This window comes from Chiloscyllium plagiosum, unplaced genomic scaffold (genome assembly GCF_037043375.1).
Source record: "Chiloscyllium plagiosum isolate Xiang-an unplaced genomic scaffold, Cpla_swu_hap1 HiC_scaffold_6, whole genome shotgun sequence".
In the NCBI taxonomy this organism is placed as follows: Eukaryota; Metazoa; Chordata; class Chondrichthyes; order Orectolobiformes; family Hemiscylliidae; genus Chiloscyllium; species Chiloscyllium plagiosum.
In genome coordinates this window covers 127,983,312-128,003,968 of record NW_028270144.1, presented here as the reverse complement: position 1 = coordinate 128,003,968, position 20,657 = coordinate 127,983,312, and the positions used below count along the sequence as shown (strand labels likewise).

The following is a 20,657-nucleotide window of genomic DNA, read 5'->3' as shown; positions in this document are numbered from 1 at the left end:
TATCTCTAAAAACATATAATCAAGAAAGAACCCACTCTACTCACTCCTGCAGAATCTCTGTAGGCCACACTTAAAAACAATAATTAACTTATCTGATTCTGTGCTGTGAACTTCGCCCAACAGTTCCTCCAAGATTAGTTGTAAATTTCACTGTTTGTTAATTTTCCCAGATACACTCCGATGTCCAGCGATACACGAGTTCAAACAGCAAAGGCAGTAACTGAGCAGGTTCTCTCTCTCTCTCTCTCTCTCTCTCTCTCTCTCTCTCTCTTCCCCCCCCCCCCCCCCCTGCACTGACCTCACTGTGTGCTTCCTTTGTCTGCTCTTCTCCCTTTTAAAACTGCAGTTGTTTTGACTTTTTTTTCCCAAAGTTCCAAAACAATGCAACAGCGTATAAAACAGTGATTGCTGCTCCTGGGATTCGAGGAAATCACCTCCAACACCTAAAATACCTCAAAAAAAGGAGCAGCTCTTACAGCCAGAAATTGTTCCTGCCCTCCATCTTGGATTACCCAGAATCCTCTTGGAAGCTGTCTGCCTCAGGGGTTGGTAGAGGTGGTTGGGGGGGGGGGGACCGTTAAATATTTACTGTAGAGATTCTTATCAGGTCAAGGAATCGAGGGTTATTGGGACGAGATGGGAATGTGGAATTCATAATGCAAACAGACCGGCTGTGACTGTATTTTATAAAAGGAAAGAAACCTCTTTTTTCTAATCAGCCTGTTCAGAGATATTATTACACATGTCTGGGGCAGGTGGGACGTGAACCCAGGCCTCCTGGTCGAGGGATAGGGACATTACCAGAACACCACAAGAGGGCCCATAGCTGGGATCTTATTGGATGGTGCAGCAGTCCTGAGGGACTGAATGGCCTGCTTCTGCTCCAGGCTTGATGAGTGTACAAATGCTGGCCGGCAACAGCTCCGATTCCAGCAAAAATGCGCCCGTTCACCGCTCGGAAGGTTTGGCCCATCCACAACACTCCCTGGCTTAATGCATTCTCCTCTGGCCTTTGGCAGCTATTATTGGGAGGGGGTCCCTGCCGGGAACGGTGATTGCTGCGTTCTGGTGGGAGTGCCGTTGAAGTTGTCTCTGTTTATGGAGCTGGTTTGTTTTATTTGGAAACCGTGAGGACAGCAGAGTCAATAGGTGTGGAGCTGGAGAAGCACAGAAGGTCAGGCAGCATTGAGGAGCGGGCGGGTCAGTGCTTCGGGCCATCTATTGACTCTTGTTTTAATTGACGTCAGGTGAACGCTTGTGGGTTACAGTTCACTCAGGGAGTGACAAACCTGGGTGTCCAGGCGCTGAGATCTTTCAAATATCATCAACAGGTGCAGAAAATAACCAAAAAGCTAATGGAATACTGCCCTTGGTAACTAGAGACCTGACGTCTGGGGGCGTGGAGGTTATGCTGCAGTTATACAAATCCTTGGTTCGAGCCCCCCCACTTGGCGCACTGTGAGCAGATCTGGGCACCACACAGCAGGAAGGATGGATTGGTCTTGGAATGACACCTAGACCTACAAGAATGACACCTAGACTTCAGGGGTTATGTTATGAGGAGAGATTATACAAATTTAGGTCCATTTTCTTGTGAATTTAGAAGGTTAAGGGGTAACCTAATCAAAGTCTTCAATATGTTACAATAGAGGCATGATAGATAAAGATCAACTGTTCCCACTGGGTGGGGATTCTAGATCAAGGGGCATAGTCTGAGGATTAGTGCCAGACCGTTCAGGAGAGATGTTAGGAAGCACTTGTACACACGAAGGGTGGGAGAGGTTTGGAACTCTGTCCCACACACCGCAGGGAATGCTGGATCAGTTGTTAATTTTAAATCTGAGACAGATAGGTTTTTTTTGATGATTAGAATCCCGACAGTGTGGAAACAGGCCCTTCGGCCCAACCAGTCCACACTGACCCTCAGAAGAGTGACCCGCCCAGACCCATTTCCCTCTGACTAATGCACCTAATGGCACTATGGGCAATTTTACCATGGTCAGTTCACCTGACCTGCACATCTTTGGACTGTGGGAGGAAACCGGAGCACCCGGAGGAAACCCACGCAGACATTAGTTAAATAATGGTATTAAAGGATGTGGGCCAAAGGCAGGGATATGGAGTTAGGCCGCAGATCAGCCATGATCCCATTGAATGGTGGTACAGGCTCAAGGGGCTGAATGGCCTCCTGCTGTTCCTGTGAGAATGACAACATCCACATTTACAAGTATGTTGCAGCCTGGAGTGAGGGGTGGTGATGATAGAGGCTCCTTGCTCTTTCCAGTACATAGTGGACCAGGGATTTCTCCTGCTCTTAACCCCTGCTATTGGACACATTATCAACACACCCACTTTGGCTGTCATGTCCTGGAAATAGATATGAATCCTGAGCTACTGCCTCTGAGGTAGGGACACTACCCACTACGCCAGAAGACCTCCTCAGAGCATGGTTTTTTAAAAAATTCACGGGATGAGGGTGTTGTTGGTGAGGTCAGCATTTATTGCCCAGAGGGCAGCTGCATTGCTGTGGGTCTGGAGTCACGTGTAGGCCAGACCAGGTTGGAGGTGGAGGGAGTGGGTGTTTGTGGATGTGGTGCCAGTCAAGTGGGCTACTTTGCCCTGGGTGGTATCAAGCTTCTTGGGTATTTGTTGGAGCTGTTTAGGATGTTCCAGTGATGGAGGGAGTGCAGCGAGGGGGTTCCCAGACTGATTCCTGGGATGGCGGGGTTGATGTATGAGGAGAGACCGGATCGGTTGGGATTATATTCACCAGAGATTGGAAGAACGAGGGGGAGCTCATAAAAACGTATAAAATACTAACAGGACTAGACAGGGTAGACACAGGAGGGATGTTCCCAATGACCAGGGAGCCCAGAACCAGGGGGTCACAGGCTCAGGATATGGGGTAGGCCATGTCAGACTGAGATGGGGGAGAAATGTCTTCACCCAGAGAGGGGGGAGCCTGGGGAATTCTCTGTCACAGGAAGGGGTTGAGGCAAAAATATTGAATGTTTTCAAGAAGGAGTTAGTAGAGTTCTCGGGGCTAAAGGGATTAAAGGGGGAAAGAGAGAACAGGGGACTGAGGTGGATGATCCGCCATGATCGTATGGAATGGTGAAGCAGCCTTGAAGGGCCGAATGGCCTCCTCTTGTTCCAGTTTGACTCAGTGAGGTAGCTCACGAGTTAAACTACACAATGAGCGTGACTCAAGGATGTCGTAACAGTGCGCATTGAGGGAAGTTCTGTGGTTGTGTTGAGAAAGGGCTACAACATTGGCACGGCAGTAACTGCCTCCAGAAAGAGTGGTGTGCCCTCTGTTCGGGTCTCTCTGGAGCTGTCCGTTCACATCCTGTGGGAGCCAGACTGATACAATTCCCGGTGGATATCGATGGAGGCATCCTGGAGGGTTGTGGGAATGTTGCTGTGCACATTCTGCCTGTTGGGATTGCTGCCTGACAGCACCCCGGCTGCACTGCTTTAGCTCCTGGGGGATGCTTCTGACTGGCTGGCTGGGGAGATGTCCAGAGGCCGTGTAAGGTGCTATCCGAATGCAAGTTCTATCCCTTGTGCCCGGAAAGCGTGAGGGCTGAAAGAGGAAGCAGGCTGTGTTGTTGGCGGCACTCGATTCACCGTGTCAGCTGGACCCTCACAGAGTCAGAGTGCCGAGCGTCAGAGACCTCTCCTCCAGTGAATCGAGCACGGAGTCACTTTGCAGTACCCAGGCAGCTGTACTGTCCTGAGGGTGGGATGTCCGATTGAGCACAGATTGAGGTAAAGGGGTCCATGCGGGGTATGTTGAAGGGGAGCAGGTGGTATCCTCGCTGTCTAATCGTTATCCCTCGACCCACGTTGTACACTGGAGAACTCCATTAGCTCCCGCCCTTACTGAGAGAAAGCTCCCAACGTCTGACAGTTACCGGCTTTATGTGGCTGTTCGGTGTGTTTAACCCCTGTGTGCTGTCCCCCCTTTATGTTGAGACAGATTCCCAGCCTGTGGAGCAGTCGCGATGTGAGTCACTTCCCAACAGCAGCATCTTCTTCCCGCTCGGAATGGGGGACAAGGACAGCTCCTGCCAGACTCCCTGTTCGGTGAGTGACCGTCTCAAAATCCTGCCCTACCCCCTCCTTCACATTGAACTCCCATAGCATCGCGGGTTGGCACAGGGACACCATTCGGCCCATCATGTCTGCGCTAGGATTACAAATGCACCATACTGTCAATTGGGATTACAGAGGTAGGAGCAGGTTACTGCTGAAGTTCACGTTGGTCTGTGATTTGCAACCATTCAAAATGTCACCCAGTTTCAGACTGCTTGTCTTTATTCCTAATGTCGCTGCAAGTTACTGCGGAGGCTGGAATCTGTACTGAAAATGACAAATGCTGGGGATCACAGTGGGTTAGGCAGGGTCCGCAGAGAGAGAGCAAGCTAACATTTCCGGATGAGAATGATCTGGACTGGAAACGTTAGCTCGCTCTCTCTCCATGGATGCTGTCTGACCTGCTGTAATCTCCAGTATTTGTTGTTTTCAGCACAAACTCAGAGTGCTGGACTAACTGTCTGTGGAGACAGAAAAACAGCTAATGTTTAGAGTCTTGTGTGAGTCTTTTTCAGAAGAAGGTGTAGGATGACGATGGGAGAAGGTGAAGGTGCTGTCAATACAGCAGCAATGCAGAGGGGGAGGTGATGGTATTATCACTAGACTGTTATTCCAGGGACCCAGGGAATGTTCTGGGGAGCCAGGTTCGAATCCCGCCATGGCAGATGGTGGAATTTGAATTCAACAAGTTTCTGGAATTAAGGGTCTAATGATGGCCATGAATCCATTGTTGGGGAAAAGCCCACTTGGTTCACTACTGCCTGTTTAAGGAGGGTCAACTTCCAGCCTGGCTGAGGTGTGTCTCCAGACCCATACCCACATGGTTAAGCTTTCATTGCCGTCTGAACTGACCCTAGTGAACCACTCGGGGAACAGAGCTAGTACAGGTCCAAGGGGCTGAATGGCCTCCTGGTGACTCAGCTCAAGGGCAGTTAGGGACAGGCAGCAAGTGCCAGCCTCACCACTGATGCCCACATCCTGTGAAAGAATAAACAAGGACCTCTTACAGGAAGTTGCTATGTTCTGGCTGGGGCAGGAACTTTCCAAAGGGAATAGGAGAAATATTTGAAGGGGAATATTGCTGGAGTCTGGAAAAAGAATCTAGGAGGTGGGACTAAATGGTGGCTCAGTGGTTAGCATGGCTGCCTCACAGTGCCAGGGTCCCAGGTTCAATTCCAGCCTCGGGTGGAGTTTGCACGTTCTCCCCGTGTCTGCATGGGTTTCCTCCGGGTGCTCCGGTTTCCTCCCACAGTCCAAATGATGTGCAGGTCAGGGTGAACTGGCCATGCTAAATTCCCCATAGTGTTAGGTGCATTAGTCAGGGGGAAATGGGTTCGGGTGGGTTACTCTTCGGAGGGTTGGTGTGGACTTGGTGGGCCGAAGGGCCTGTTTCCACTCTGTAGGGAATCTGATCTTTAAGAGATCCAGATCACAGAATGAACGGCCTCGTTTCGTAAGGTTGACCTTTCTGTGTGCTAACAAAGTTTACATTGACCTAGTTCAAATTATTATTGTCACATGTACTGAGATACAGTGAAAAATTGTTTGTGCTATCCAGCCAAATCATACCATACGTATGTACATCAGGGTAATAGAACTCAATGCAGAATACAGAGGAACTTCGATTATCCGAACGAGATGGGTGGGCACTATTTCATTTGGATAACTGATTATTCGGTTAATTGATTCACCGCCTCTCCTCTGGGGCTCAGTTTTCTGAAGTTTCCTTTCTCCTCGCCTTGCTCCCTCTCTCTCTCAGGGTTTATCTCTGAGCAGGCACACACGTGTGTGTAAGGGACCTGCAACATTGCTGAAACCAATGTCCCCCCCCATCAGTTCAATGGGATTGACACAGCGAGCATTTGCTAAATCTACTCCCCATTCAGGAGACCAGGCAGCAGCACACTGCACCTCCTCTGACACCCCCAACCCCCATCCAACCCAGCCTCCCTGCCCCCTCCCTGTCCATCCCACCCCCCCCACCCCCTTCCCCTGCCAGACCGGACACCAAGAGTAAGTCTGCTGCTGCATTTGGGGGGTGGGTCTCAAAATCTCACACACACACACACACACACACACACACACACACACACACACACACACACACACACACACACACACACACACACACACACACACACACACACACACACACACACACCTCCGTACAGGACAATGTTGGAGAAATTATCTGGGGAAGGTGGGGGGGCGGTTTAGGCTATACCCCTGTGTAGAACTCCGGGGAGAGAGAGGGCGAGAGGTCAGTCATTTGGAGACGGTACCAGGACTGTTCTCGGCTGCATTTCAGTAAGCCGAGTTCACTTTTAATCACTGTAAACAAACAACCCGATCAGTGTTGGAAACACATCTTTGTAATGTTTCTATCGGGAACTTGAGATCTCCTTCGGATAATCCAATATCCGGATAATCGAGGTTCCTCAGTATAGTGTTACAGCTACAGAGAAGGTGCAGAGAAAGATCAGCTCTAATATATTAGTGGTCCGTTCAGAAGTCTGATAACAGCGGGGAAGAAGCTGTTTTTATATCTGTTGGCACGTGTTGTCAAACTTCTGTATCTTCTGCCCTATGGAAGAGGGTGGGGGAGGGTATGACTGGGGTCTTTGATGATCTTGGCTGCTATCCGGAGGCAGCAGGAAATGTAGACGGAGTCAGTGGATGGAAGGCTGAATTGTGCGATGGACTGGTCTGCGTTCTGTGTCTGATTGGAACCGCGAAAAGCTCTGGGATGTACTCACTGTTTCAGCAAAAGTAAATGTGGCCCTTGGTGTTTAACAGGACGTGACTGACCCCGAGCAGAGCAGTACCGGCGAGAGCCCGAGCAGTTTCTTCAGTGATGACGACAATGCCGAGGATTACGACATGATGTTAAGCAAGTACGTTCCTCTTCCTGTGTGTGAGGGAATGTCCACTGCATTCAATCTGCTCCCCCCTGTCTCCTTCAGCACCCTGTACAGTGTGTTAATGTGTTAAGGTTAAGAACAGACAAAAAAAAGCTGCATACGCTGGTATCCAAGGTTGACAGGCAGGAGGCTGGACGAACACAGCAAGGCAGGCAGCATCAGGAGCTGGAGGAGTCGACGTTTCGGGTTCCTGAAGAAGGGTTATACCTGAAACGTCGACGTCTCCACCTCCTGGTGTTCTCCCAGCCTTTTGCCTGTCTACTAAGATTAAGAAGCTGGCCATTAATTGTCGGAGCCCATTTATTCATCAGGAGCACTGGGGCTGGAAGGAGCTGTAGGACTGAGTTGTTAATAAATTATCCACAAGAGGAGCTGTTTTAGTCTTTGACTGGTTTGTGTCCAGTTAGATGCTGGATATCGCCTGTCAGGCAGTCCATGAGATCTACAGTACAGAAAACTGCCCTTCAGCCCATCAAATCCGTACTGGTCAAAACCAACCCCCTAATTATTCTAATCCCACTCCCCAGCACGTGGCCCATAGCCTTGTGTACTTTGATATCACAAGTGCACATCCAAATCCTTTGTCAATGTGAGGAGGGTTTCTGCCTTCCCCACTCTGACAGGCAGCAAACTCCAGGTCTCCACCACCCTCTGGGCGAACACTGTTTTTCCCTCACACCCGTTCTAAACCTCCTTAAATCCTTCTCCCCCAGCCACTGATCCCTCCATCGAAAAAATAGGATGGGGGCAGAGAGAGAGAGAGAGAGAAAGAAAGGGGGGAACAGGGGGAGGGAGTGGAGAAATAGTAATACGCAAAGAGAGACGGGGGAGAGAGAGGTTAAGAGAGGGAGTGGGAATAACGGAGAGAGAGAGGGGGAGGGGGCAAGAGAGAAGTGGTGGGGCACTGAGGTGGGTGGAGGGTATAGTCAGGGGAGAGATATTAGAAAGGTGTAGAGAGAGTGAGGAAAAGACTGGAGAGAGGGAGAGACATAGAGGGACGGTGTGTATGTGAGACAGATCACTTCCCATTGCGGTGAGGGACGTGTGGACCCTTTGAAGGGAGGGAAATGGTTGTGTTTTGTAACAGTGCTGTCCATTTCCTGTCAGCTGACGTGATTTTATTTTTTGTGTTCTGTTTTTCCTGGCAGCACCCCCGGCTCCACCTCTGACGATCTGAGTGTGTCTGGATTGCGAGTGGACAGTGGCCTGGCCTCTCAGGGCAATGTGTATGAGGGGCAGGAGCAGCTGGGCCTAAAACAGGGCCTCAACACCAGCCAGCTGTGCCCCCTCATCAAAGCGGGTTGGTTAGACAAGAACCCCCCGCAAGGGTAAGCACTGAGCTCGGGGTGGGGCGCAAGGGGGGAGGCCGCACGTGGATCATCGACTGAGGATAGAAGGGGCAGGTCATTCGAGGGCAGCGTAGAAATGTCAATCTCTGTCCTGAAATCAGAGGCTTTTAAAATTCATTCATTTACGGGTTGAGGGCGTCACTGGCTAAGCCAGCATTTATTGCCCACCCCTAATTACCCAGAGGGCAGTTGAGAGTCACCCACATTGCTGTGGGATTGGAGCCATATGTAGGCCAGACTAGGTAAAATTCCCTCCCTACAGGGGATTTATGACCCAGATGGGGCTTTTTCAGACAATTGACAATGGATCCATGGCCATCGCTTGATTCCAGACTTTTAAAAAGTTGATTGAAATTCCACCATATTCCGTGCTGGGATTCGAACCCAGGTCCCCAGAACATTACCTGGGCCTCCAGATTAACAGTCCAGTGATAATACCGCTTGGCCGTTACTTCCGTGATTCTCTGGAGCAAGGTGCTCCTGATTCCCGCTTCCTGCTGTGAGGAAACCTTCCCTAATGTGGCCTGGCTTAGACTTGAAAGTCTTACCCCCTTGTTCTCAGCAACCCCACACTCCCCATCCCCAAAAAAGGGACGTGGGTTTCCTCTTTCATGTTCTGTGCTTGAGGTGATGGATGAGTGATACTATCACTGGATCGATAATGCAGAGAGTCATTCTGGGACCCAGATTCCAACCCCACCGTGGCCAGACGGTGGAATGTGAATTCGATAAAAAGAAACCTGTGATTGGGAATCTAATTATGGCCATGGAACTATTGTCAGAAAGACCCATCCTTAGAGTGGACAGTGATGTCCTTTAGGGATGGAAATCTGCTGCCCTTACCTGGTCTGGCCTACATGTGACTCCAGACCCACCACAGATTGATTCTTAAACGAAAACAGAAATTGCTGGAGAAACCCAGCAGGTCTGGCGCCGTCTGTGGAGAGAGAAAGCAGAGTTAATGTTTTGAAGACTCTTTTTCAGACCCGATGAAGGGTCACTCCACCTGAAACGTGGACTCCGCTTTCTCTCTCCACACGTACTGCCAGACCTGCTGAGTTTCTCCAAGAATCCCTGTTTCAGATTTCCAGCACCAGCGGTTCATTGTTTATTGTTATTCTGAACTGTCTCCTGGGTAATCAGTGATGTCACATCCTGTGACTGAATAGCAAAGTCTTGTCTGTGGAAACCATCGCTGATGGTGGAGCTGTCCTGGACAGCGCTATCCATCCTAAACAGAGGGCCAGGAAATTCCTGGTGAAACGACTCGTTACCCCTCCCTCAGAGGGGTGGGAACACATTGGAAATCAATCCCCACTATCCCCAGAGTCATCACAGAAGTTAAAGACTTTATAAAAGGAGACAGATTTACCCGGTGTGCCTGTCTTTGCGACTCATGTTAACAGAAGGAATGGACCTGATTTCTGCACTGACCAGGACGGCTATTTATTTATAAAACACTATGATTAGCTGCAGGTGGGCAATGAGAAACCCTCAGTCTCACAACCCCACTGTTTAAAAATCTAACCTCTTATCATCTTCCCCTCCACACACAGACGGGAAGGAATATCGGGGGCCGTGGGGAGACTGTGACGTGATGACACTTTCCATAGAATCCCTGCTGTGTGGGGGCAGGCCATTTGGCCCATTGAGGTGATACTGACCCTGCCCCCACCCCCCACAATCCCTATAACCCTGCATTTCCCACAGCCAATCCACCCTGACCTGCACACCTTTGGACTGTGGGAGGAAACACATGCAGACACTGAGAGAATGTGCAAACTCCACCCAGACCCTGAGGGTGGTATTGAACCTGTGTCCCTGGTGCTGTGAGGCAGCAGTGCTAACCACTGAGCTACTGTGCCACTCAGCTGGTTGACGTGGATGATGCTTCTGTATTGTCCTCCTCCTGATATCTTCACTTGTTTGCAGGAGGCACAGGGTGACTGCTTCCCACTTTGTCTTTTAGTTTAGTCACAGTTTACAGTGCCTGGAAATGAATGGCTATCTTCAGGCTTGAGCTGCTTCTTACTGCAGAGCAAAAACAGCTTCTCCAAAGGTACCTGGTTTCTGCCAAAACATTCACACCCTCAAGCTCTTTGGCTATTTGGGAGCCAATCATTTGTTGTTGGTCGGCAGAAGGCCTTTGTCATCAATAATTGATCACTCGTCCACAGACCAATCAGTTGTTGACAGCCAAGCTTCAGAGTTAGGGGCTTGGGGAGGGGACAGAGATAGGGAGGGGGTGTAGGGGCTGGAGGGGGTGACAGGGATAGGGAGAAGGGTGTAGGGGCTAGTGGAGGGGACAGAGATACAGAGGGGGTGTAGGGATTGGAGGGGTGACAGGCATAGGGAGAAGGGTGTAGGGGCTAGTGGAGGGGACAGAAATACGGAGGGGATGTAGGGGCTTGGGGAGGGGACAGAGATAGGGAGGGGGGTATACGGACTTGGGGAGGGGACAGAGATAGGGAGGAGGTGTAGGGTCTTGGGGAGGGGACAGAGATAGGGAGGGGGTATAGGGGCTTGGGGAGGGGACAGAGATAGGGAGGGGGATATACGGACTTGGGGAGGGGACAGAGATAGGGAGGAGGTGTAGGGTCTTGGGGAGGGGACAGAGATAGGGAGAGGGTGTAGGGGCTTGGGGAGGGGACGGATTAGGGAGGGGGTGTAGGGGCTTGGGGAGGGGACGGAGATAGGGAGGGGGTGTAGGGGCTTGGGGAGGGGACAGAGATAGGGACAGGATGTAGGGGCTTGGGGAGGGGACAGAGATAGGGAGGGAGGTATACGGACTTGGGGAGGGGACAGAGATAGGGAGGAGGTGTAGGGGCTTGGGGAGGGGACAGTGATAGGGAGGGGGTGTAGGGGCTTGGGAAGGGGACAGAGATAGGGAGGGGGTGTAGGGGCTTGGGGAGGGGACAGAGATAGGGGATGTAGAGGCTTAGGGAGGGGACAGAGATAGGGAGAGGGTGTAGGGGCTTGGGGAGGGGAAAGAGATAGGGAGGGGGTGTAGGGGCTTGGGGAAGGTACAGAGATAGGTAGGGGGTGTAGGGGCTGGAGGGGGTGACAAAGGTAGGAATGGGGTGTAGGGGCTTGGGGAGGGGACAGAGATAGGGAGGGGGTGTAGGGGCTGGTGGGGGTTACAGAGATAGGGAGGGATTGTACAGGCTGGAGGGGTTACAGAGATAGGGAGGGGGTATAGGGGCTGGAGGAGGTGACAGGGATAGGGAGGGGGTGTAGGGGCTGGAGGAGGTGACAGGGATAGGGAGGGGGTGTAGGGGCTGGAGGAGGTGACAGGGATAGGGAGGGGGTGTAGCAGCTGGAGGGGGTGACAGGGATAGGGAGAGGGTGTAGTGGCTGGAAGGGGTGACAGGGATAGGGAGGGGGGTGTAGGGGCTAGTGGAGGGGACAGAGATATGGAGGGCCTGTAGGAGCTTGGGGTGGGGACAGAGATAGGGAGGGGATGGGGCTTGGGGAGGGGACAGAGATAGGGAGGGGGTGTAGTGGTTTGGGGAGAAGACCGAGATAGGGAGGGGGTGTAGGGGCTTGCAGAGGGGACGGAGATAGGGAGGGGGTGTAGGGGCTTGGGGAGGGGAAAGAGATAGGGAGGGGATGTAGGGGCTTGGGGAGGGGAAAGAGATAGGGAGGGGGTGTAGGGGCTTGCAGAGGGGACGGAGATAGGGAGGGGGTGTAGGGGCTTGGGGAGGGGAAAGAGATAGGGAGGGGGTGTAGGGGCTTGGGGAGGGGAAAGAGATAGGGAGGGGGTGTAGGGGCTGGAGGGGGTTACAGAGATAGGGAGGGGGTGTAGGGGCTGGAGGGGGTTACAGAGATAGGGAGGGGGTGTAGGGGCTGGAGGGGGTTACAGAGATAGGGCGGGTGTGTAGGGGCTGGAGGAGGTGACAGGGATAGGGAGGGGGTGGTAAGGGCTGGAGGAGGTGACAGGGATAGGGAGGGGGTGTAGGGGCTGGAAGGGGTTACCGAGATAGGGAGGGGGTGTAGGGGCTAGTGGAGGGGACAGAGATAGGGAGGGTGTGTAGGGGCTGGAGGGGGTTACAGAGATAGGGTGGGGGTGTAGGGGCTTGGGGAGGGGACAGAGATAGGGAGGGTGTGTAGGGGCTGGAGGGGGTTACAGAGATAGGGCGGGGGTGTAGGGGCTGGAGGAGGTGACAGGGATAGGGAGGGGGTTAGGGGCTGGAGGGGGTTATAGAGATAGGGAGGGGGGTATAGGGACTGGAGGAGGTGACAGAGATAGGGAGGGGATGTAGGGACTGGAGGAGGTGACAGAGATAGGGAGGGCGGTGTAGGGGCTAGAGGGGGTGTCAGAGATAGGGAGGGGGTGTAGGGGCTTGGGGAGGGGACAGAGATAGGGAGGGTGTGTAGGGGCTGGAGGGGTTTACAGAGATAGGGAGGGGATGTAGGGGCTGGAGGAGGTTACAGGGATAGGGAGGGGGTGTAGGGGCTGGAGGGAGTTACAGAGAAAGGCAGGGGGTGTCATGGCTGGAGGGGGTGACAGGGATAGGGAGGGGGGTGTAGGGGCTGGAGGAGGTGACAGAGATAGGGAGGGGTGTAGGGGCTAGAGGAGGGGATAGAGATAGGGAGGGGGTGTAGGGGCTTGGGGAGGGGACGGAGATAGGGAGGGGGGTGTAGGGGCTAGAGGAGGTGACAGGGATAGGGAGGGGATGTAGGGGCTGGAGGGGGTGACAGTGGTAGGGAGGGGGGTGTAGGGGCTGAGGAGGTGACAGGGATAGGGAGGAGAGTTAGGGGCTGGGGAGATTAAAGGGATAGGGTGGGGTATGGGCCCAGCATTTGTTGCCCGTTCCTAATTGCCCCTTGAGAAGGTGGGATTGAGTTGCCTTCTTGAACCGCTGCAGTCCATGATTCACGATCACGTCCATCTTGAAGGACAAGGGCAGCAGATCCATGGGAATACCATCCCCTGCAGGTTCCCCTCTGAACCACTCACCGTCCTGACTTGGAAATATATCACTGTTCCTTCAGTGTCACTGGGTCAAAATCCTGGCATTCCCTCCCTAAGAGCATTATAGGTTAACCTAAAGCATGTGAACTGTTCGAGAAGGCAGCTCACCCCCACCTTCTCAAGGGGCAACTAGGGACGGGCAATAAATGCTGTTCCTCCCAGCGATGCCCAGGTTCCATGAATGAATTTTAAAAAAGCCTTCACTTGGACTTTTAAGAGTCTTTGGAATTCTTTCCCTCCGAGCTTATGGAGCTTAGTCCTTGAGTCTGTTGGGGAGAGAGGTCAATGGGTTTTTGGTCATTAAGGGAATCGAGTGATGATAGGATAGTGCAGGAGGTAGTGTTGAACTGGAAGGTTGGTGGAATAGCTGCACAGAGGCTGGTGTCCTGTCACCAAGTGGCCATGGATTTACCTGAGCACAGTGCACTGCCTATGGCCAACCAGCTCAGAGTCATTCCCCTGGACTGCGGAGATTCTCAATCTCCGGGTTACATATGTTTTTCTGAGATTCTGCTCTCCTGGTTGTATCTGCTGGTTAGTTTGGTCAGCCAGGGATTTTCTGATTGGAGGTTGTTAGCCTGGAGTTTGTCGTCAATGAAGTCTCCCTGGTTCCAATCACTACAGTCAGCCATTTTTGTGAGAGAGCAGGTTTGAGGGGCCAAATGGCCCACTCTGGCTCACATTTCCGATGTTAAATGTTTATTGATGTGTGGACAAAATAATTGAAGAATCGATTCATTGCCGTCTCTAGCATCAGTGAAGGCATTAATTGACTTCCTGTCACATGACTGAAAGGGAGAATCAGGACCTTTTCACAGGAAAGGGGGGAGGTCAGTTTCCTAACAGCAGCGCTATCTGAAGCCACTGAATTCTGGAATGTTCTCTCTCCTCCAGGCTGTTGGGTTTGAATTATTTCTCCACTGGGAGCATCTTCAGGTCTGCAGGAATGTAATGTTCACTGCCTGCTGAGTTGTATCATTTGAGAGCCACGTTTTCTTTGTTAATATTTTTTGTCGCTGTGCTGTGGTGGATTTTGATTTTGGGTGGAGGCTGTTATGTACTTTGTCGTGGAATCCTGACCCCTTACCCCCTCTCCCCACCCTCCGCTGGTGTTAGATGGTAGCAACGGAACAGGCGTGCATGCTCAGGGGTGTGTAGAATAGAATTGTACCGTGTACCAGGAGGCCATTCAGCCTATCGCGTCTGTACTGACTCGCTGAGTGTTTTGGCTTTCTGCCAATATCCCTCCTTGTGCGGGTATCCTGATATATTGTTTCTGTTTACACAGCCATCGGCTGAACCCCATTTCCAGGCAGTACATTCCAGTCTCTGACTACTCGCTAAGTGAAAGTTCATTTCTCACATCACTCTTTTGTAAAATACTTTTGAACAATATCCTCTGGTTTGTCATCTTATTGCAAACAGGAACAGCCTGCCCCTATCCCCTCTGCCCGGCCCACTGAGGATTTTGGAAAGCCTCTGTCAGACCTCTCTCTCTCAACCTTCCCCAGCGTCTTCAGTCTCTCCTCATCACTGGTGTTCCTGGAATCATTCCTGTAAACCGTGCTCTCCAATGCGTTCCCATCTTTCCTGTAACGCGCCCACCGCTGTACCCAACCCTCCGGCTGAGGTCCAATAAGTGTCTTGTACAAGTCCCGCATCACCTCCTCGCTCCTGTACCCTGTACCCATATTAATAATGCTGAGGACACTGTGTGCTTTATAAACTGCCCCCACCACCCTGTCCTGCCACCTTTAATGAGCTTACGGCCAATCAGACCTGGATGTTTCTCAGCCCCTGCATACCCTTTCGAACAGTACCCTTTAGGTTATACTGTCCCTCCATCTGCTTTGAACCCACAAAACTCTTCAAATTTCATCTGCCAACTATCCACCCACCTCGCCAACATGTCAGCATTCGTTTTAGGTTCTACACTGTCATAAAGGCCATTCAGCCCTTTGAGTCATACTGACCCTCTGAAGAACATCCCACTCAGACTCAACCCCCTCCCCCTATCCCTGTAACCCTGCATTTCCCATGATGAATCCATCTAACCTGCGCATTCCCGGGCACTTTGGGACAATTTCCCATGACTAATCCACCTGACGTGCACATCTTTGGATTGTGGGAGGAAACCGGAGCACCCGGAGGAAACCCACACAGACACGGGGAGAATGTGCAATCTCCACACAGACAGTTGCCCGAGGCTGGAATCGAACCTGGGTCCCTGGCGCTGTGAGGCAGCAGTGCTAACCACTGAGCCACGTGCCAACCCAAACTGATGACCTCACAGTTTATGATCCTTGCAAGGTTTGAGTCATCCAACAACTTTGAAATGGTCCCCTGCACAGCAAGATCCAAGTTATTAATATATTATCAAGAGAAACAAGGGTTCCAACACTGACCTCTGGGAACCTCCACTACAATCCTTCCTCCATTGGGAAAGTACCCACCGACTGTGACTCTCTGTTTGCCATCACTCACCTGGTTTTGTATCGCATTGTTACTGTCCCTCTATAGCATGACCTCTAACTTTCTTCACAAGTCTGGAAACATCTTCTGGAAATCCACGTTCACCACATCAACAGCATTACCCAAAATCTCCAGCAAGGCCATTCTGAAGAAGGGTCACTGGACCCGAAATGTTAACTCTGTTTCTCTCTCCACAGAAGCTGCCAGACCAGCTGAGTTTCTCCAGCAATTTCTGTTTCAAATCGTGGTTGTCTGTTTTATTCCGGCAAGTTAGCTCAACAAGATTTTTGCTGAACAAATAGGTGCTGCCTCTTCCATATCAACCCACATTGAACAATTTTACTGCTAATCCTATCCCAAATAATAGTTTCTAGAAGATGTCCAACCTCTGAAGATAAACTGACTGGTCTGTAATTGCTGGGTCTATATTCGCGACATTTTTTGATTAAAGGGTGAAATGTGTGTAATTTTCCCGCCGCAGCCCGAGTGCAGGGGAGCTTGGAGGATTGTGGCTCGTTCTCCTGCAATTACCACTCTCACCTCCTTCTGTATCCTTGGATACATCTCATCATGTTCTGGTGTCTGATCCACTTTTGAGCACCCACCATCTCACCAGTGTCTGCTACGTATCAGCGTCAAACCTTTCTCGTGACTTTCCTCCTCAGTCACTACACCTTGGCCAGCACTGGCCCCTCCAGTAAAGACCGATCTGAAATATTCATCCAGCCCTCACAGTGTAACTCCCCTTTTGAGGCCCGTGCTCAACCCTATCCCCTCTGTTTACTGTTGATGTAGCTACGAAGAGTTTGGGGGTTTCCTCTGTTAGCTGCCAGTCTTTTTTTCAGAATCCCTCTTTATTTCTCATGTTTCTTTGTGTCTCACCTCCCCTTCGGCGAGAGTCCCTCCCCTCAACCCCATCCCCACTGCCGGCCCCTGTTCCTGCGGGTGTGGGATCTCTCTGTGTGTGTCACAGAGGTGGCCTTGAGGCATACCCACTGCCTTCATTTTAATTTGACCAAGATATCTGGATGGATTCCACCTCGTACCCCGTCCCTCTGCGTTGAAGACCGTTCCTGATGGTGAACCTATGTTTTTAAGCGCACTTCCCTTCAGATTTTAATGTGGGATGTTTGAAGAGCTTCTTGTTTTAAAGGATCCCCACAGTGTGGAAACAAGGCCATTCAGCCTGACAAGTCCACACCGTCTCTTTGGAGAGCGTCCCACCCAGCCCCATCCCCCGCCCTAACCCTGTATCCCTGCATTTCCTGCGGCTGACCCACCCTGGACACAATGGGTAATTTAGCACAGCCAATCCGGCCACACCCAGAAGCTTAGACCTGTGCTCAGTGGATACCCCCGTCACCATGCCCTGGCATCGGGAAATGTCTGGGCTCATTAACACACGCAAAGGACCAAGAGTGAGCCATTCGGTCCCTCTAGCCCGACTCTGCCTCTCAGTAAGATTGTTTCTGTTTGTGTTTCAAATCTCCCTCCTCACCCTCACCCCTCCACCACCCAATGATCCCCTGCCCAACAAGAATCTATTCAGAAACAAACAGCAAATGTTGCTGGAAAAGCTCAGCAGGTCTGGCAGCAACTGCGGAGAGAAATCAGAGTTAACGTTTTGGGTCGAGGTGACCCTTCCTCAGAACTGCTATTCACCTCTGTCTTCAAATATTCAAAGACTTCCACTCCCCCCCCCCCCCCCCCCCACCCCCGACCCCTGCCACAGAGACTCCCAATGTCTCACAACTCTCAGAGTCGAACTCTGATGAAGAGGCACCTACACTGGAAATGTTAGCGCTCCCTCTCTCTCTCTCTCCCTCTCTCTCTCTCCCTCTCTCTCTCTCCCTCTCTCTCTCTGTGGATGCTGTCTGACCCGCTGGGATCTCCAGCCTTTTCTGTTTTCAGTACAGATTCCAGCCTCTGCAGTAACTTGCTGCTACATTCCCTTCATCTCTGACCTGGGAGGGCGACCCCCTAATTGTAAAACAGCGCCCCTTGGTCCTGGGCTGACCCACAAGGGGAACTATCCTTCCCACATCCTCCATGTTCTGACCGCTCGGGGCCTGACGCACTCCAATCAGTTAACCCCTCCCTCTCTGAACCCCACTGGAAACACGCCCCTGTCTGTCCGAACCCCCTCGTAAATCCTCGGAATTATTTCCTATGTATTTCCATCCTTCCTTAAATAAGGAGCCTGAAGCTGCACATAGTATTCGAGATCTGGTCTCACCAATCCCTCCACATCTGAGTCAGAAGTCACAAGACACTGGGTTATAGTCTAACAGGTTTGTTTGAAATCAAATGCAGTAGTTTTCCAAAATACCAGCAACCACTTTCTCAGGTTATGTGTAATCTAGGCTGCAGTATATTTTCAATCACATTTCTCTTTAAATGCATCGTCCAGAGTGACTTTAAGTTTTGCTGCTTTCTTCAGTTCAATCTCAGCAAAAATACCACGTGCCTTAATAAGGAGAAAGTGAGGACTGCAGATGCTGGAGATCAGAGTCGAGAGTGTGGCGCTGGAAAAGCACAGCCAGTCAGGCAGCATCCGAGGGACAGGAGAGTCGACGTTTTGGACATAAGCCATTCCTGATCTTCCTTCCCACCTATCCACTGCACCCTCCCCTCCGACCTATCGCCATCACCCTCTACCTGCACCCACCTACCGCTGTCCCAGCCCCTTTCACCCCCCCCAGCCCCACCCTCCTATTTATCCCCCAGCCCCTTTGGTCCCACCCTCATTCCTGAAGAAGGGGTTATGCCCAAAACGTTGACTCTCCCGCTCCTCGGACGCTGCCTGACCTGCTGTGCTTTTCCAGCATTATACATTTTGACCCACGTCCCTTAATGATTCCTTTGCGGATCTCAGGTCCCTTTGCATCCAGAGCAATCGCGACTGGTCTGGAGGGGATGGGATTCCCAGCACAACTCTCCGGAGCCTCACGGACATTCTTGATGGTCTCTGCATGGTCCTGGTGTCCCTTGTGAGAAATTCCAGGTTCATCGGAGCTTTGATCGTCTCCTTCAGCGTTGGCACAGAGTTGGTAGCAGGCCGCAATGATACACCCAGTGCCAGTGTTCAGTGCATTGGTTGTGTCCAAGTCCATATCTATCAGACACAAGGTGCTGCAGGGAAATTGGCAGCAATGGCAGTGCCTGGCAATTGGCATTGAACCAAGGCTGTGCCCACTTCATGCTTAGTGAGTGGTTGGCCTAGCTGTTGGTTCTATCCTGCCCGAGATCAGACCAGATCCCCGACATCCTGCTCGTGCTGCTGCTCCCTCTTTATGTTTGATTTGGTTTTATTTGGTTTCAAATGAACCTGTTGGACTATATCCTGGTGTCATGTGACTTCTGACCTTGTCCACCCCAGGCCCACACCGGAACCTCCACACCCTCTCGACCTGTTGCCCCTCCCCCGGTCGTGAAGGACGGTATCTGAGGAGCCTTCCTGATGACCACCCTCCGGCACTGGAACACCACGGTCCCTCTGCACCTCCCCGTTCCGCGCTGGCCCTCCGTTTCGATCCTAGCCCGCTCCCTCCCTCTGAAGTCAGCAGCTTCCCACTTTCCCACAATGCACTCCGGCTGCCGGACTCTCCCTCCCTTGCTTTTCCCGGGATGGCCTTGCGGAAACGGCACAATGCACGTGTCTCTGAGGGCTGGCTTTGCCCGAGTGTGGGCACTGAGTGTGGGGGGGGAGTGGGGAATCATGACTTGGGGGGCAGATGCAGGGTGGGTGACTCTGTGTGTGTGAGGGTTGGGAGGGGTCGTGGGTAGGGGAGACTGTGGGTGAGGGGTGAGGGATGTGAGGGTGAGGTGTTCCGGAGGAGGAGGGTGTGGGTGTGGTGAGTGTATGGTGTTGGGGGGAGGGGGGGGGAGGTGTGGACACGGTGGTGGGGGTATGCGGACCGGGTCAGGGTGAGTGGGCGAGGGGTTGTGGAGGTGACAGTGGGGTGGGGGAGGCCTGTGTGACGTGAGGGTGAGGGGCGGGAGTAAGTGGGTGGGTGAGGGATGGTGGGGTTGGGTTGGGGTGAGTGAGGGTGATGTAGTGAGGGGATGGAGGTGAAGTGTGTACAGGAGGGTGAGGGGTGGAGGAGACTGAGACGTGAGGGGGAATGATGTGTGGCTCCGTGTCGTGGTGTTTTAGTTTCTGGGAAAAGGGTCTTTTCTCTCAGTTGTTTCAGTCAGATCAGTGACTGCGCCCGGTGACTGGGTGGCTGCGCCCCGGTGACTGGTTGACTGCGCCCCGGTTACTGGTTGACTGCGCCCCGGTTACTGGGTGACTGCGCCCCGGTTACTGGGTGGCTGCGCCCCGGTTACTGGGTGACTGCGCCCCGGTTACTGGGTGGCTGCGCCCCGGTGACTGGGTGGCTGCGCCCCGGTGACTGGTTGACTGCGCCCCGGTGACTGGTTGACTGCGCCCCGGTTACTGGGTGACTGCGCCCCGGTTACTGGGTGGCTGCGCCCCGGTGACTGGGTGGCTGCGCCCCGGTGACTGGTTGACTGCGCCCCGGTTACTGGGTGGCTGCGCCCCGGTGACTGGGTGGCTGCGCCCCGGTGACTGGTTGACTGCGCCCCGGTGACTGGGTGGCTGCGCCCCGGTGACTGGTTGACTGCGCCCCGGTTACTGGGTGGCTGCGCCCCGGTGACTGGGTGGCTGCGCCCCGGTGACTGGGTGGCTGCGCCCCGGTGACTGGTTGACTGCGCCCCGGTTACTGGTTGACTGCGCCCCGGTTACTGGGTGGCTGCGCCCCGGTTACTGGTTGACTGCGCCCCGGTTACTGGGTGGCTGCGCCCCGGTTACTGGGTGGCTGCGCCCCGGATACTGGGTGG

General features: G+C 52.6%; 1 protein-coding gene across 8 annotated transcripts in view; it reads left to right on the top strand.

The window, feature by feature from the left end:
- Nucleotides 1-20,657, top strand: part of arap1 (ArfGAP with RhoGAP domain, ankyrin repeat and PH domain 1) — a 209,758-nt gene that overhangs the window by 83,681 nt on the left and 105,420 nt on the right. For 7 of the 8 annotated variants that reach the window (XR_015757500.1, XM_087988447.1, XM_087988448.1 and 4 more), the window contains 3 exons: nucleotides 3,983-4,089; nucleotides 6,895-6,992; nucleotides 8,168-8,347. Coding sequence is in view for 7 of the 8 variants with exons in the window: in XM_087988447.1 (XP_087844573.1) it covers nucleotides 3,983-4,089; nucleotides 6,895-6,992; nucleotides 8,168-8,347 (385 nt within the window). In the remaining variant the exon portion in view is untranslated. Of the gene's footprint in view, nucleotides 1-3,300; nucleotides 3,772-3,982; nucleotides 4,090-6,894; nucleotides 6,993-8,167; nucleotides 8,348-20,657 lie in introns of those variants that run through there. The other variant, XM_087988452.1, reaches the window with a different exon arrangement.